Genomic DNA, 13,370 nt, shown 5'->3' with positions numbered 1-13,370 from the left:
GCTTTCCTGGGCTGGACTGGGCTGATGAGAGTCAGGAAAACCAGCTCACCACATTGGTACCACCCAACTGACTCCTTCTGTGGCCGTGCCAGAAAGACCCCCACTGAAGAGTGAATTAGCTTATTTCTTTGTCCAAGAAGCATGTGTTGGGTACCTACTATGTGCAAGGTTCTTTCAGGCCTCCTAGGGGATGCCCAGCTCGGCAGTGTGGGGCATGTAGTCTAGAGTCTGGTACTGCTGGACTCCACTGGGGTTCTGCAATCTGGTGTTGCAGATCCATTCTCCTTCCTTCCCGCTACCTGACCAGGGCTCCGATTCCCTGTCTGTAAAAGGGGTAGGGGTGGTTCATAGCAACTAACTCCTGGATTGCTTCAAGCCTGAAACGATGGTCCATACAGAGCATTTAGCACAGTGCCTGGCACATAGTAGGGGCTCAGTAGCTGCTACCTTTGATCTCAATAAATCAGATGCCAACATTAAGATTTGTAGCCTGTTATGGGAGGGGTGACAAGTCGTGCACTCAAGTGATTGTGACACAAGATAAGTCAGATAAAAGCCACCAGAAATGTGTATTCATTCATTCACTGAAAAAATAAATCAGAGCACCCAACACGTGCCAGGTGCCGTGCAAAGAGGGCAGTGGTGAATGAAGAAGACACTGCCTCCCTCTGCCCGCATGGGCCTCTGGCTTAGTGTCAGATGCAGAGGAGAAGCAGGCAGGCCACACTGGAAAAGAGGCATGTGCTGGAGGGGGGGAAAAGGGTGCAGGGGTAAGGGCTGACAGGCTGGGAGGAGGCGATTGGATGGGTGGGTCCTCTCTGAGGAGGTGCTGCTGCAGCTGAGATCTGAAAGATAAGGAGGAACGAGACAGGTGATGGGGCAGGATGAGCCCCATCCAGGTAGAAGGGACAGGGGGCGTGGAGGCTTGGTGGTGGCAGAGGAGGCAGGGGTAGCCCAGGTATACACCGGTACTCTGTCTGAGAGGAGGCAGCCAAGGCTTCAGGAAGCGATGGCATTCAAGCTGACCCTTGAAGACTGATGGGAGTTCACAGCTGGAGGCAGCAGCCGCCACGAGGTGTGACAGCCAGGAAACAGGCCGTGCAGGTGGAGGGCCCCAGTGGGGGCCGCCTTCCTGGGGAGATGCAGCTGCTTTCCTTTTCGGGGGAGACAGATTGATCTAGTGTGATCCCGTCTCCCTTCCATCCCCCCGCCGGCCTCTCGTTTCATCTGCTATGTCCTCCTATTCTTGACCAGGAGTGGCAGGCACAGGGTATTGCCCCCGTAATGTGCCTGCTTATCCCAGCTGTGACCCTAGTTTTCGAAGAAAGTCAGATCCGTTTCATGTCATGCACAGGATGCGTCTGACCTCACAGAACTTGAAAGTTGCATTTTTCAAGATTGGTTTCTCCACAGGTTTAAATGTCAACTTGGGGGATGCAGTCTTGGAAAGTATTGGTCTGTGGCTGTGATGGCTGAGGGGCTTATCAGCAGCAGCATCAATCTCACGGCTACTTTGCCAGCTCTCTCCCCTCCCCTTACCCCCACTCCCAGCATCCTCACTAGCTGTGTGAGTATTGGGGGATCTTAAAGCCACCTCTGCTATAATATTGCTAACATCAGCTAAAATGTATTGAGCACCTACCTAGAACATACCAAACACTGTTCTAATCATTTTATATATGTTAGCTCGATCTTCAAAGTAACCATGTAAGGCAGGTACTATTATTAGTCCCATTTTACAGATGGGGAGATGGAGGGAAAGAGAGGGACTTGCCTTGAGCCAGCCCTTAAGTACTACCTTGTACCCCAACCCACAAAGAGTGTGCTTTCTATTTTTTCAGCATTTCTAATCTTTATTGGGAGAAAATTGAGTTGTGGTTGCTGCTATTTTACTGGTGTTTCTACGCATTGAACTGTTGTTCTTAAATCATTGATTCTCAGAGCCATTTTGTAGCACAGAGTCTTAGCTGCTAGACCACCAGGAAAGTCCCAAGAACCTTTGAGTGACATTGTTACAGGATATTTTTTAAAGATGTTATAGACATGGTGACTATTGAAATAACAGGGCAATTCTTACCCAAAACTACTTGCAGAATTTCTAATGCATTTAAACAGCCACGTGGTTCCTTCCAGACTGAAGACTGACAGGTCCCATCTTGATGGCATCACCAACTCAATGGACATGAGTTTGAGTGAACTCTGGGAGTTGGTGATGGACAGGGGGCCTGGTGTGCTGCAGTCCACGGGGTCGCAAAGAGTCAGACATGACTGAGCAACTGAACTGAACTGATCTTGGTTTAATAAGGTGGTGCCCGTGTGGCAATATCCTGAATAAGTTTACATATCCCTTCCCCCACCCCAGCCTTGGCTTTGAAATTATGCAAATTCTTGGCAGATTGTTCTAATTGGGAAATATATTCATTTATTTCACATCACATTTTGTGCAAAAAGCAAGACATTATTGAGAATTAAGGGCTATTGAGAATTTATTTCAAATTTGCATTATTCCGAGTTGCATAGACTGGGCCTGAAAGCAATTTTGTCCTTGATCTGTCCCCCACAAGACAGAGGTGCCAGCCCCTGGGGATTCTCTGACAGTCACTGAGACCTCTTCCCTCCTACAGGTTGGCCAGCCGGAGCAGTGACAAGGACGGGGACTCTGTGCACACAGCCAGTGACGTCCCGCTGACCCCACGGACCAACTCCCCAGATCGGAGATGCTCATCCTCAGACACGTCTAAGTCTACATACAGCCTGACCCGGAGGATTTCAAGTAAGCCTCTCTGCTCTGACTGTCGGGGGTCCTGGCTCAAGTCAGCTGCCCCTCGGGGTCCATGAAGTACAACCCTGTTGTCTGGGTCCCCAGGACAAAGGGAAAGAGCTGGCATTCCCAGATGCTCAACAGCACCCCCAGCGAGAGACATGAAGGACAGGGTCACCTCTGGTGAGGGAGTGGAGTGTGGTGTGACAGTCCAGAAGACAGGATGACAGAGAGGGAATGGCAGTGTGACAGAGGAGGGCATCATACCTGATTTCTGCCAAGTCCAGGCAGAAGCAATCATTTTGACTGATTTTTGTTTATACTGATCACAAGTTTCATTGAATTGGCTCCGTTGATGACGTTGTCAGCATATATCATTTCAGACCCCGAAAGGCAAGTGTTAGTTACCATGTTACACAGCAGGGCCTGCAAATTCAAGTGACTTGAGGGGCCAGGTGGATTGTGTCAGTGGCTGAGTGCCAAGGGCTGGCGGGAGATAAATATCACCCTCGTGAGTGACAAATGGCAGCCGACTCTTGGCCTGGCACTAGGGCAGGGTGGGGACTGGGGCCAGTGGGAAGCCAGTGTCTTATTGAAGGGGAGCAGCTGCTACTCAGCGGTAGCCATGAGGGATTGCATTGCCGGACCTTTCTAAAGAGGAACTGGCAGTCTGGGTTTTTATATGAAACTTCCTTACTTTTAAACCCAAACAGAATGTATCTCTGGGTTGAATTTGGCCCTTGGCCCACTCTGGATGGGCCGCTCTGCACACACACACGCTATAGCCTGGGTATAGACCAGAGGGCGTGATTTGGGTGGGGAAGAGAAAGGGGGATAAAGCCTAGAGCCTCCCAGCCTCTTGTCACTAGCCAAGTGTGTCTCCTCTGTCTCATGCAGCTGATGTCTGAAATTCACTTAGCAGAGGGAAAAGGCTTAAATTCATGAAACTAATCCACTCAGCTGGAAATGATTGAGATGTCTGATCTTTTCTGGGAGTGGATGGGGAAGAAGAAAGAAGTAGATTTCAAGAGCTTGAAATAGTGAAATAGTCTGGCTTCTGTAGCCTCCGTCTTTTCATCTGTAGAATAAGAGGGCCTCTCTGCCCTTTGCAGACTGCTGTCCAATACAGCGGCCACCACAGACATGTAGCTGAATTGAGATGCACTGTACGTGTTACATACCCACTGGATTTTGAAGCCAGTGTGAAAAAAGAGTTTAGAATGTCTCACTAAAATGTTTTTATATTGATTACATGTTGAAATGATTATATTTTGGATATATTGGTTTAAATAAAATATAAAAATTAATTTCACCTGCTTCTTTGTACTTTTACATAATTGTGGCTACAGGAAAATTTTAAGTTACCTTTGTGGGCTTCGATGGACATGAGTTTGAGCACACTTGGGGAGTTGGTGATGGACAGGGAAGCCTGGCATGTTGCAGGCCATGGGGTCACAAAGAGTCGGGCACAACTGAGTGACTGAACTGAACTGTGGGCTTGTATGTCTGTAGCTGGTTCATGTTTTATTTTCTCTTGGATAGCGCTGGTCTAGATGATTCCTAAATGTTACTTCCAGCTCTATACAGAGATGACCGCATTTAGCACACAGTTATCAGAGTGCAGCCAGGCACTGCAAAGGCTCATGGTTTTAGCCAACAGGCAGGTACTTGGGCAGTCAATAAGATGCCATGAAAGAACAAACACTATGTAATTTTCCCAACATGAGGAATCTCATAGTCAGACTCCTGAGCATCTATAGAGTAGGACATGGTTACTGGGGGAGCTCGAACCAGGCAGGTGTTGGTTTCACTTATGCCAGATGAGTAAGTTCTAGAAATCCACTGCAGCAGAGTGTGTAAAATTAACAGTACTATGTGGAGTACTCAAACATTTGCTAAGAGAGTAGATCTTATGTTCTTAACAAACACACAAAAGTAGGTAAATAACGAAGGCAGGAGGAAGCTTTTGAAAGTGATGGACAGTTGATGGCATAGGTTGTGGCGATGGATTCACGGGTGCATACTTATCACCCAAGTCATCAAGTTGTGTAGTTTGAATATGGACAATTTTTGTGTGTCAGTCATACCTCAATTAAGTGCTTTAAAAGAGAAAAGAATGCCATGAGGTTATTGCTAGAATAGAGAGATGAGCAAAGATGGCAACAATGAACCTGGGAGTGGTGAACTCTTTTGCTTAATGGGGAGGGGAGAGGCACCCCGAAAGTGATGAGCTGTGAATGTGATCCTTGAAGACGTATAATAGTTACCGTTCAGCACCTCTCACCACATGCACGTTCTGTGCTGAGCCCTCTTCATGCATTGCTCAGTGAGTTTTCAACACCATCTTTGATGTGGTTGCTATGATTGGCTCCATGTTACAGATGGGAAAACCGAGTGTATAAAATGTGCCTGGAGTCACTTGGCTCGTTACTAGGGACTCACGCGGTTCACGAGGAAGTACCTGGGTTGGAATTTGATCCAGACACTGACCCCAGAGCCCACTCTTTGAAAGTGGAGGCAGTATGGGGGAATGATTAGACTCTGGGGCCAGAGAGGTAGGGCTCGAATCCTGGCTTCTCCTCCTGCTAGTTTTGTGCCCTTTGGTGAGTTACTTAGAGTTTCTGTTTCCTCATCTGTAAAGTGAAGGTAATAGTCTCTGGCTAATACCTTGTGAAGCTTGTGAGTGTGAAAGTGTTAGTCACTCAATTATGTTCAACTCTTTGCAATCCCATGGACTGTAGCCCGCCAGGCTTCTCTGTCCATGGAATTCTCCAGGCAAGAATACTGGAGTGGGTAGCTATTCCCTTCTCCAGGGGATCTTCCCAACCCAGGGATCAAACCTGGGTCTCCTGCATTGCAGGTGGATTCTTTACCATCTGAGCTACCAGGGAAGCCCCCCCAAATGTCCAGCTCTTTGCAAGCCCATGGACTGTGGCCTGCCAGGCTTCTCTGTCCATGGAATTCTCCAGGCAAGAATACTGGAGTGGGTAGCCATTCCCTTCTCCATGTATGCGGGGCATTTAGAGCAGTGCCTGGCAATTAGCTGCCGTGGAGATGGGGATGTTTGTGCAGCTGCCCTTCGTCTCATAGAGTAAATAAGAGGATTTCCAGGAGTGGAGAGCATGTGGAAAGAGCATTATGAAGCAGAGCAAACAATGTGAGAATCCACAAATGGTCCTTGATCTCACGCATGGGCCCAGATCCAGTCCAGTACTTGGTGGTGTTAATTGTTATTCCTGCTGGGCGTGCAGGTCTCGACTCCAGACGGCCCAGCTCCCCACTGATCGACATTAAGCCCATCGAGTTTGGCGTTCTCAGCGCCAAGAAGGAACCCATCCAGCCCTCGGTGCTCAGACGGACCTATACGCCGGATGACTACTTCAGGAAGTTCGAGCCCCACCTGTACTCCCTGGATTCCAACAGTGACGACGTGGACTTCCTGACGGACGCGGAGATCCTGTCCAAGTACCAGCTGGGCATGCTGCACTTCAGCACGCAATACGACCTGCTGCATAACCACCTGACGGTGCGGGTGATCGAGGCCAGGGACCTGCCGCCCCCCATCTCCCACGACGGCGCGCGCCAGGATATGGCGCACTCCAACCCCTACGTCAAGATCTGCCTCCTGCCGGACCAGAAGAACTCCAAGCAGACCGGAGTCAAACGCAAGACCCAGAAGCCCGTGTTCGAGGAGCGCTACACCTTCGAGATCCCCTTCCTGGAGGCTCAGAGGAGGACCCTGCTCCTGACCGTGCTGGACTTCGATAAGTTCTCGCGCCACTGCGTCATCGGCAAGGTGGCTGTGCCTTTGTGCGAGGTCGACCTGGTGAAGGGCGGACACTGGTGGAAGGCGCTGATTCCCAGTTCTCAGGTAAGGGGTGGGTTGGCAGTGTTTTCTGGGGGAGCTTTGTAAAAAACAATTATTATTATTATTATCTCAGTATTTAAGTTTTGTTTGTGTTTTTTTTTGCATTTTAAAAACTTTTGATTTTGAAAGAATTTTTTGACTCCCAAGAAGTTGCAAGAACAGTACAGAGAGTCCTGTGTGTTCTTCATCCAGCTTCCCGGATGGTAAATCTCATACGATCTGTGTACACTTGGATACCAAGAAACTGCTGTTGGTAGCTAAACTAGACCTTATGCAATTTTCACCAGGTTTTTTTTTTTTTTTTTTTTAATGTTTATTTGGCTGCACTGGGTGTTAGTTGCGGCATACAAGATCTTGAATCTTTGTTACATCATGCAGGATCTTTAGTTGTGGCATGTGGGATCTAGTTCCCTGGCCAGGGTCAAACCCAGGTCCCCTGCACTGGGAGTGCAGACCTAACCACTGGACCACCAGGGAAGTCCCTTCACCAGCATCCTCTCTGTCCATGTCCCTGCATGTGTGTGTATGTGTGTGTGTGTGTATGTGTGTGTGTAGTTCTATGAAATTATATCACATGTATAGATTCAGGTAACTAGCACTGCCTTGGGAGCTTTTTGTCATTGATGCTGGGCTATTTACTAAGGAAAATTATTGTCCAGAGTATGAAGCTGTCTGTCATTTTGACTTTCAGAAATTGATCTGGGAAAAATAAGATGAGGCCTGAAGACTGGGATGATGGATGGTTGTTTTTCAGGTGAATTGTAAGATTAGCTTCCTTCCCTCTTCCAGCCCAGTGACATGCAGTGGGCTGCCTGGGGAGCTACCCATGGACCAAGCCCTCTCCCCAGTGGGCTTTTAGAGTCCCTTCCTGGGGCATTCTGTGGACTGGAGGACAGCAGTGCATCCACTGTGGGTGGAAAGATGTGGGGGGAGTCCAGGGGAAAAAGACCCAGTTGGAGGCTGGTCAAGTCCATTGGTGACAGACAGTGATCCTTGTAATGCAAATGGGATTACTTTGCATCAAATACACCAAGGTGCTTCTAAAGCTGAGCTTTGCTGGTCAGGGATTTGATGATCCAGCATCACATTTGGGATGTACGTGTTAAACATGAGGACTGGAGGGGCTGCTACACTGTGTGTGTAGCACATCTTCAAAGCTATCACTCTCCTAGTACCCTCAGGCAAGGGAGTCATTTAATAGGGAGGTGACACCAGAGGAAATACCAGGAGCAGGTAGGAATGTCACTTAAAAGATGCAGATATCAGGCCAGCCACCACTGTGGTGACTGGAGCAGAAACCTGCTAGGGGAACCAGGAGGCAGTATCAGACATAGGCCCAAGAGCCTTTCCTCCCAAGAGGCGAGGGAGCTGGGGTATTAATACACCACCTCCTGTCAGTCACTGAACGAGGGCTGGGGGATGGGGAGGTTCATTTCCTGGTATTTCTGGCTTGTGACACTGGTGGGTACAGAGACCCTTGACATCCACAGATGCCAAAGGAAGACCCACCAAACACAATAAATTCCAGATTCCACTCTTTGTGTCAGGGCAGAGCCCTGGAGGTGGAGGATCTGTATGTGCCCACAGGTTGGCCCTTCTAGGTCTTGGCTGTAGTGTTATCTTGGCTGAAATGGAAAGTTCTGGTGCGCCTGCCCTGCTGCGGTTCTCCTGAAAGCTGGGGCCAGGGTGGGGGTATGGGTGCAGGTCGTTAATTTAGGAGGTGATCCCAGGAAGCAAGAGGAAGGGTTGAGGAGGAAACAGAGGAGGGACGTCAAAGCCAGTGGTGGTTCTGAAGATCGCCATTCTGGCACGGGGGTGGGCGTGGACTCCATCCTGGCCCAGGGGCCAGGTGGGCTGCCCAAACCTCACAGAAGGGCTGGGGCAGAAAAGAGAAGGAGCCCAGGTGTGTTGCTCTCTGCCTGAGCTGAGCCTGGACTGTGGGAGCATCCGTCGCTTCACCCCCGCCTGGGTGCTCCCTGTCCCCTTCTCCTGCTTTGTTTTTCTCCATGGCGGCACTTACCATCCCACAGACTGTGTATTTCATGGTCTGTCTCCCCTGCTGGTTGGTGAACCCCGTGAGGGCAGTGACTTTTGTCTGTTTCGTTCACTTCTTTCTCCCCTGCTCCTGGAACAGTGATGAGCAGGTGATGGTGCTCAGTAATATTTACCAAATGAGTGGAGGGTGGAAGGATCCCCAGAGCGAATTTCCTTCTTCCCTCCCTCCCTCTTTCCTCCCTTCCTTCCTTCTTCTTCTTCCTTCTCTTGTAATGAGAGGCTCGTGGAAATCAAGGCGAGAGTCTCGACTCCCATCTCCAGCTTGCCGTGGAGTATATGCTCTTTGAGTGGGCATGTCAGCTGTCTGTTGGGGTGTCTAGAAGCAGAGCTTGAGATAGAATTTCGAGGTGGCTTGGTTTCCTTAGGGTTGCTGTGATAAAGCACCACAAATTGGGTGGCTTAGAGCTTTAGTTTATTGTCTTACAATTTGGAGGTTCTGAGTCCAAGATCAAGGTTCTGGCGGGGCTGTGCTTCCTCTGAAGTCTGGAGGGGATCCTTCCTTGTCTCTTTCCAGCTTCTAGTGGTTGTTAGCCATCTTGGAATACAGTTGCATCACTCTGAGCTCTGCCTCCCTCCTCCCATGGCCTTGTCTCTGTGTGTTTCTGTGTCTTTTCTTATAAGGACATCAGTCATGTTGGATTAGGGGCCACCCTGCTCCAGGATGACCTCATCTAATCACATTTGCAGCAACCCTGTTTTGAAAGAAGGTCACATTCTGAGGTCCTGGGGGCTGGGATGTCAGGTCACCTTTGGGGGACAGAATTCAACCCACAAGGGGATGCAGGAGAAAACCCTGCAAGGCAGGCTGTGAAGTGGTCTAGGTGAGGGTGACCGCCCATCGAGGCTCAGCCTCTGCCTGGTGTGTGGTTGGGAGGGGACTCTGGATCCTGGACTTCACTGCAGCATTTCTTCCTTTAGACAAGGGAGCCAGCGAGCCCTGATCACAGGTCTTTGGCGGGGACCAGACTGGGAAATCTGATTTTTAGCTGGGCAGCCCTGGGCCTCCCTGAAGCCTCTGTTTCTTTGAAACAGTGGTTCTAAACAGAGATGGTTTTGGTCCCAGGACATTTGGCAGTGCTGGGAAAAATTTGGGATTTGGTGGATGGAATAGTTCTGGTGGGTAGAGATTAAGAATGCTGCTAAACAGCCTGCAATGCACAAGACAGACCCCACAACACAGAAGATCTGCCCCAGATGGTCCATAGTGCCGAGGGTAAGAAAGCTGGCTATGTGGTGAAGGGGAGGGTGGAGGGTGGAGGACAGAACAGGGTCTGCCATGAGAAGGTGAGACAGGAGCTGGGTTGTTCCCTGTTGGAGAAGGAGGGTTTTCCAGGGAGAGACAGTGGTCAGGGTCAGGCCACAGGGCAGAGCTCCAGGGAGCTGCTTTGCTTTTCATTCCAAATGTGGAAAAGGAGATACTGGTTTGGAACAAAAATCCACATCAGGCAAAATAGGCCTGCATTGGAGACAGAAACTAAAATCCATACACAGTGCGCCCAGGCGGTCACATGGCCATCGCCGCTGATTTCCACTAGAGGCGGGCGTCTCTCTTCAACAAAGTGCTCTGAGGATGCAGCTGTGTGTGGGGTGGAAGCAGTTTCTTGATTTCAACCTGACTTCACAGTTTGTGGGTCAGAGTGACTCCTAGGATCTGTTAGTCCTACAGTCTCCACTGTGGAGGCCCCGTGAGGACATAGGTTGCAGGTTGTAGGACCAGCGTGTAGGCATCCTCTGGCTCATGGCAGAATGTCTCAGCTGTTTTGTGCCTTTGAACACAAGACATGAGTGTGTCTTTGATCTTGGCATTCAGGAAATCAACAGCTAATGGAACTTATGCAGACTGGGCCTCATTGAGAAGGTTGGCTCAAAAGATAGTGGAAATGAAGACATAGGAATATGAAGTGTGTGGGATGATTGATGTGGTATGAAGTTATATTGGACGCCAGGAGAAATTCTCTCATCCGAGTGGATTGAAGTGATTGATGCTTTGGCCATTTAGAGGTGAAATCCAGGTAGTCTCAACTATTTTTTTTTTTTAAATTGTTAATAATTGTGACAAAATGCATGTAACATGAAATTAACCATCTTATCCATTTTTAAGTGTACAGTTCAGTGGTATTGAGTACATACACGTACATCGTCCTCCCCATTCACATCCAGACTCTCTTCATCTCACAAAATAAAGCTGTGTCTTCATTAAGCAGCAGCTCCCCACACCTCGCTGGCCCCAGCCCCCGGCAGCCAGCACTCAACTTTTGTTTGACTACTCTGGGTACTTCTTATAAGTGGAATGACACAATGTTTTCTGTTTGAGGCTGGTTTATTTCGCTTAGCATAATGTTCGCAAGGTTCATCCATGTTGTCACCTGCGGCAGAATTTCCTTTCTTTTGAAGGCGGAGTAGTATTCCATTGTGTGGCTAGATCACATATTATTTGCTCATACATCCATTGATGGAAGCTTGGTTGTTTCTACCTTTTGGTTACTGTGATTAATGCTCCTCTCAACATGGATGTATAGTTATTTCTTTAACATTTTTTTAAGTCAGAAAAAAATTTCAGGATGAAGGATATTCATTTCTATAGAGATTGTGTTGTTTGGGGAAGGAAGGAAGAGGGAGGTGGAGAGAACAGAGGCCCCGTGGACGAGCTGGAAACTCACAGAGTATTAGGAGGAACCAGAGTTCTTGTTCCAGCCCTTTCACTAGTTCCACTGGGGCTGGCGTCATGTAACCTCGTAGATTTTGGTTTGTTCGTGTCAAGTAGAGACTCGGTGCCTACTCCCCCCTCCCTTGCAGTGCATCTCTCGGGATGTAAACTCTTCTCAAGAGAAATCAACTTCTGACTGTGAAAGCCCTTCAAATTAAGGAAAATTATAAATAGACTGTACATTATAAATATGCAGTAAAAATATTGTACATACACAAACCATCCATATATTTAGTCAATGAGTATTTGTTGGTTGCTTGTCATTTTCTGGGGGCTGGGGCTACTAATTTCACTCTACACTCATGAGTGTCTGCTATGAGCTAAGCAATGTTCCACGCATGCTCACTTGTTTATCTCAGAAGCGTTCATTTTACAGAAGGGGAAAATGGGCTGTGGGTATCCCAGACCTCAGCAAGTTCTCTCAACCCATTAAGGGCAGGGAAAATTTAAGTGATTTGTCCATGCTCAGTAGTAGAACTGAGGCCCTTTGGCTTAAAAAAGGGTGTGTCATAACCAAGACATTAGACTGGTTCTCTGCAGCAAAAGTGAAGCAAAGCTGCTGACCTCAGGGAGCTTACGTTCTAGTGCATGGAGGTGGGCAGTGAGCGAGTGAGTTAACACATCATGCCTCTTGGCATTGTCTCTGCCAAGAGGAAAGTAAAGCAGGATTAGGTGCTGGAGAGGGGTGGCCAGGTGGTGAGAGTGGGGAAGCTGTTCCAGGTGGGTGAGGAGATGGCATTTAAGCAGAGCGCCAGGAGGATTGAGGGAGTGAGCCTGGGGGATGTTCAGGGAAGAGCGTTTAAACAGCGAGTACAGAAAGTGCAAAGGCCCTGTGGCAGGGTGTGAGGCTGGAGAGTGAGTGAGGGGAGAGCAGCAGGAGGTGAGGTTGAACTGGGAAAAAAGGCCACATCACATCAACCTTGTAGGCTGAGGTAAAGACTTGGATTTTATTCCTGTGGATGTGAGAAGCCCTGGAGTGTTTTGAGAAGGAGGGGTGACCCAGCCAGGCTGCTTGGAGAGAACTGTCACTGGGAGAGACACCATACTTATTTGCAAAATATATAAAGTACTCCAATGACTCATAAATAGAAGACAAAATTCAGTTTTTAAATGGGTAATAGTTTTGAACAGATGTTTCACAGAAGACACATGCAAATGATCTAAAAGCACATGGAGAAGTGCTCAACTTCATTATCCGTTAGAGAAATGCCGGTTAAAACCTTAGTGAGACCACACCTATCGGAATGACGAAAATCACAAAGACTGACAACATCCAGTGTTGGTGAGCACGCGGAGCCACTGGAACTCCCAGACAGTGTTGTGGGTGCATCATGTGACGTCACCCCTTAGGAAGAAATTCTAGTAGTTGCTTGTCAAACTAAACAGAAATCTACCCCATGAACCAGCAGTGCCACTCCAAAGAGAAATAAAAATGTTACATCTACACAAAAACTTGTACAGGCATATTCAGAAAAACTCTACATGTGATGGCCCCAAACTAGAAATTGCCCAGGTGCTCATCAACAGAGTAAGGGATAACAAATATATTGTTTATTCATATAATGGAACATTATTCAGCAATAGAGGAAAAAGGATACACACAGGTATTGATACACACAGCATGGATGCATGTCACAAACATTATGCTAAGTAGAACATCCTGCTGACAACCATTATGCAAAATAGAAGCCAGACCCAAGAGAGTATGACTTGCATATATATAAAGTTTAAGAACTGCATATATATAAAGTTGCATATATAGAAAGTTCAAGAATCACAAAATTAATCTATGGTGAAAAATTCAAACTGTGGTTGTGACTGGAGAAGGGGATTGACTAGAAAGGAGCCAAAGGGGAATTTCTGGACTCATAGTGACAGGGCATTGGATACACAGGTGTATGCACTTTCAAACTCGTCACTTAAGGTTTGCACACTTCATTGCATATAAATTTTATCTGGAAAATGAAAGAGCCATAAAC

At 48.0% G+C, this 13,370-nt stretch overlaps 1 protein-coding gene across 1 annotated transcript in view; it reads left to right on the top strand.

Moving 5' to 3' along the window:
* Nucleotides 1-13,370, top strand: part of SYT17 (synaptotagmin 17) — an 84,716-nt gene that overhangs the window by 8,196 nt on the left and 63,150 nt on the right. The window contains exons 4-5 of the mRNA XM_061153971.1: nucleotides 2,625-2,773; nucleotides 6,013-6,632. Of these exons, the coding sequence (XP_061009954.1) occupies nucleotides 2,625-2,773; nucleotides 6,013-6,632 (769 nt within the window). The remainder of the gene's footprint in view (nucleotides 1-2,624; nucleotides 2,774-6,012; nucleotides 6,633-13,370) is intronic.

The sequence above is a fragment of the Dama dama genome, chromosome 10, assembly GCF_033118175.1.
Source record: "Dama dama isolate Ldn47 chromosome 10, ASM3311817v1, whole genome shotgun sequence".
Taxonomy (NCBI): domain Eukaryota; kingdom Metazoa; phylum Chordata; class Mammalia; order Artiodactyla; family Cervidae; genus Dama; species Dama dama.
This window is presented reverse-complemented; position numbering and strand designations above follow the sequence as displayed.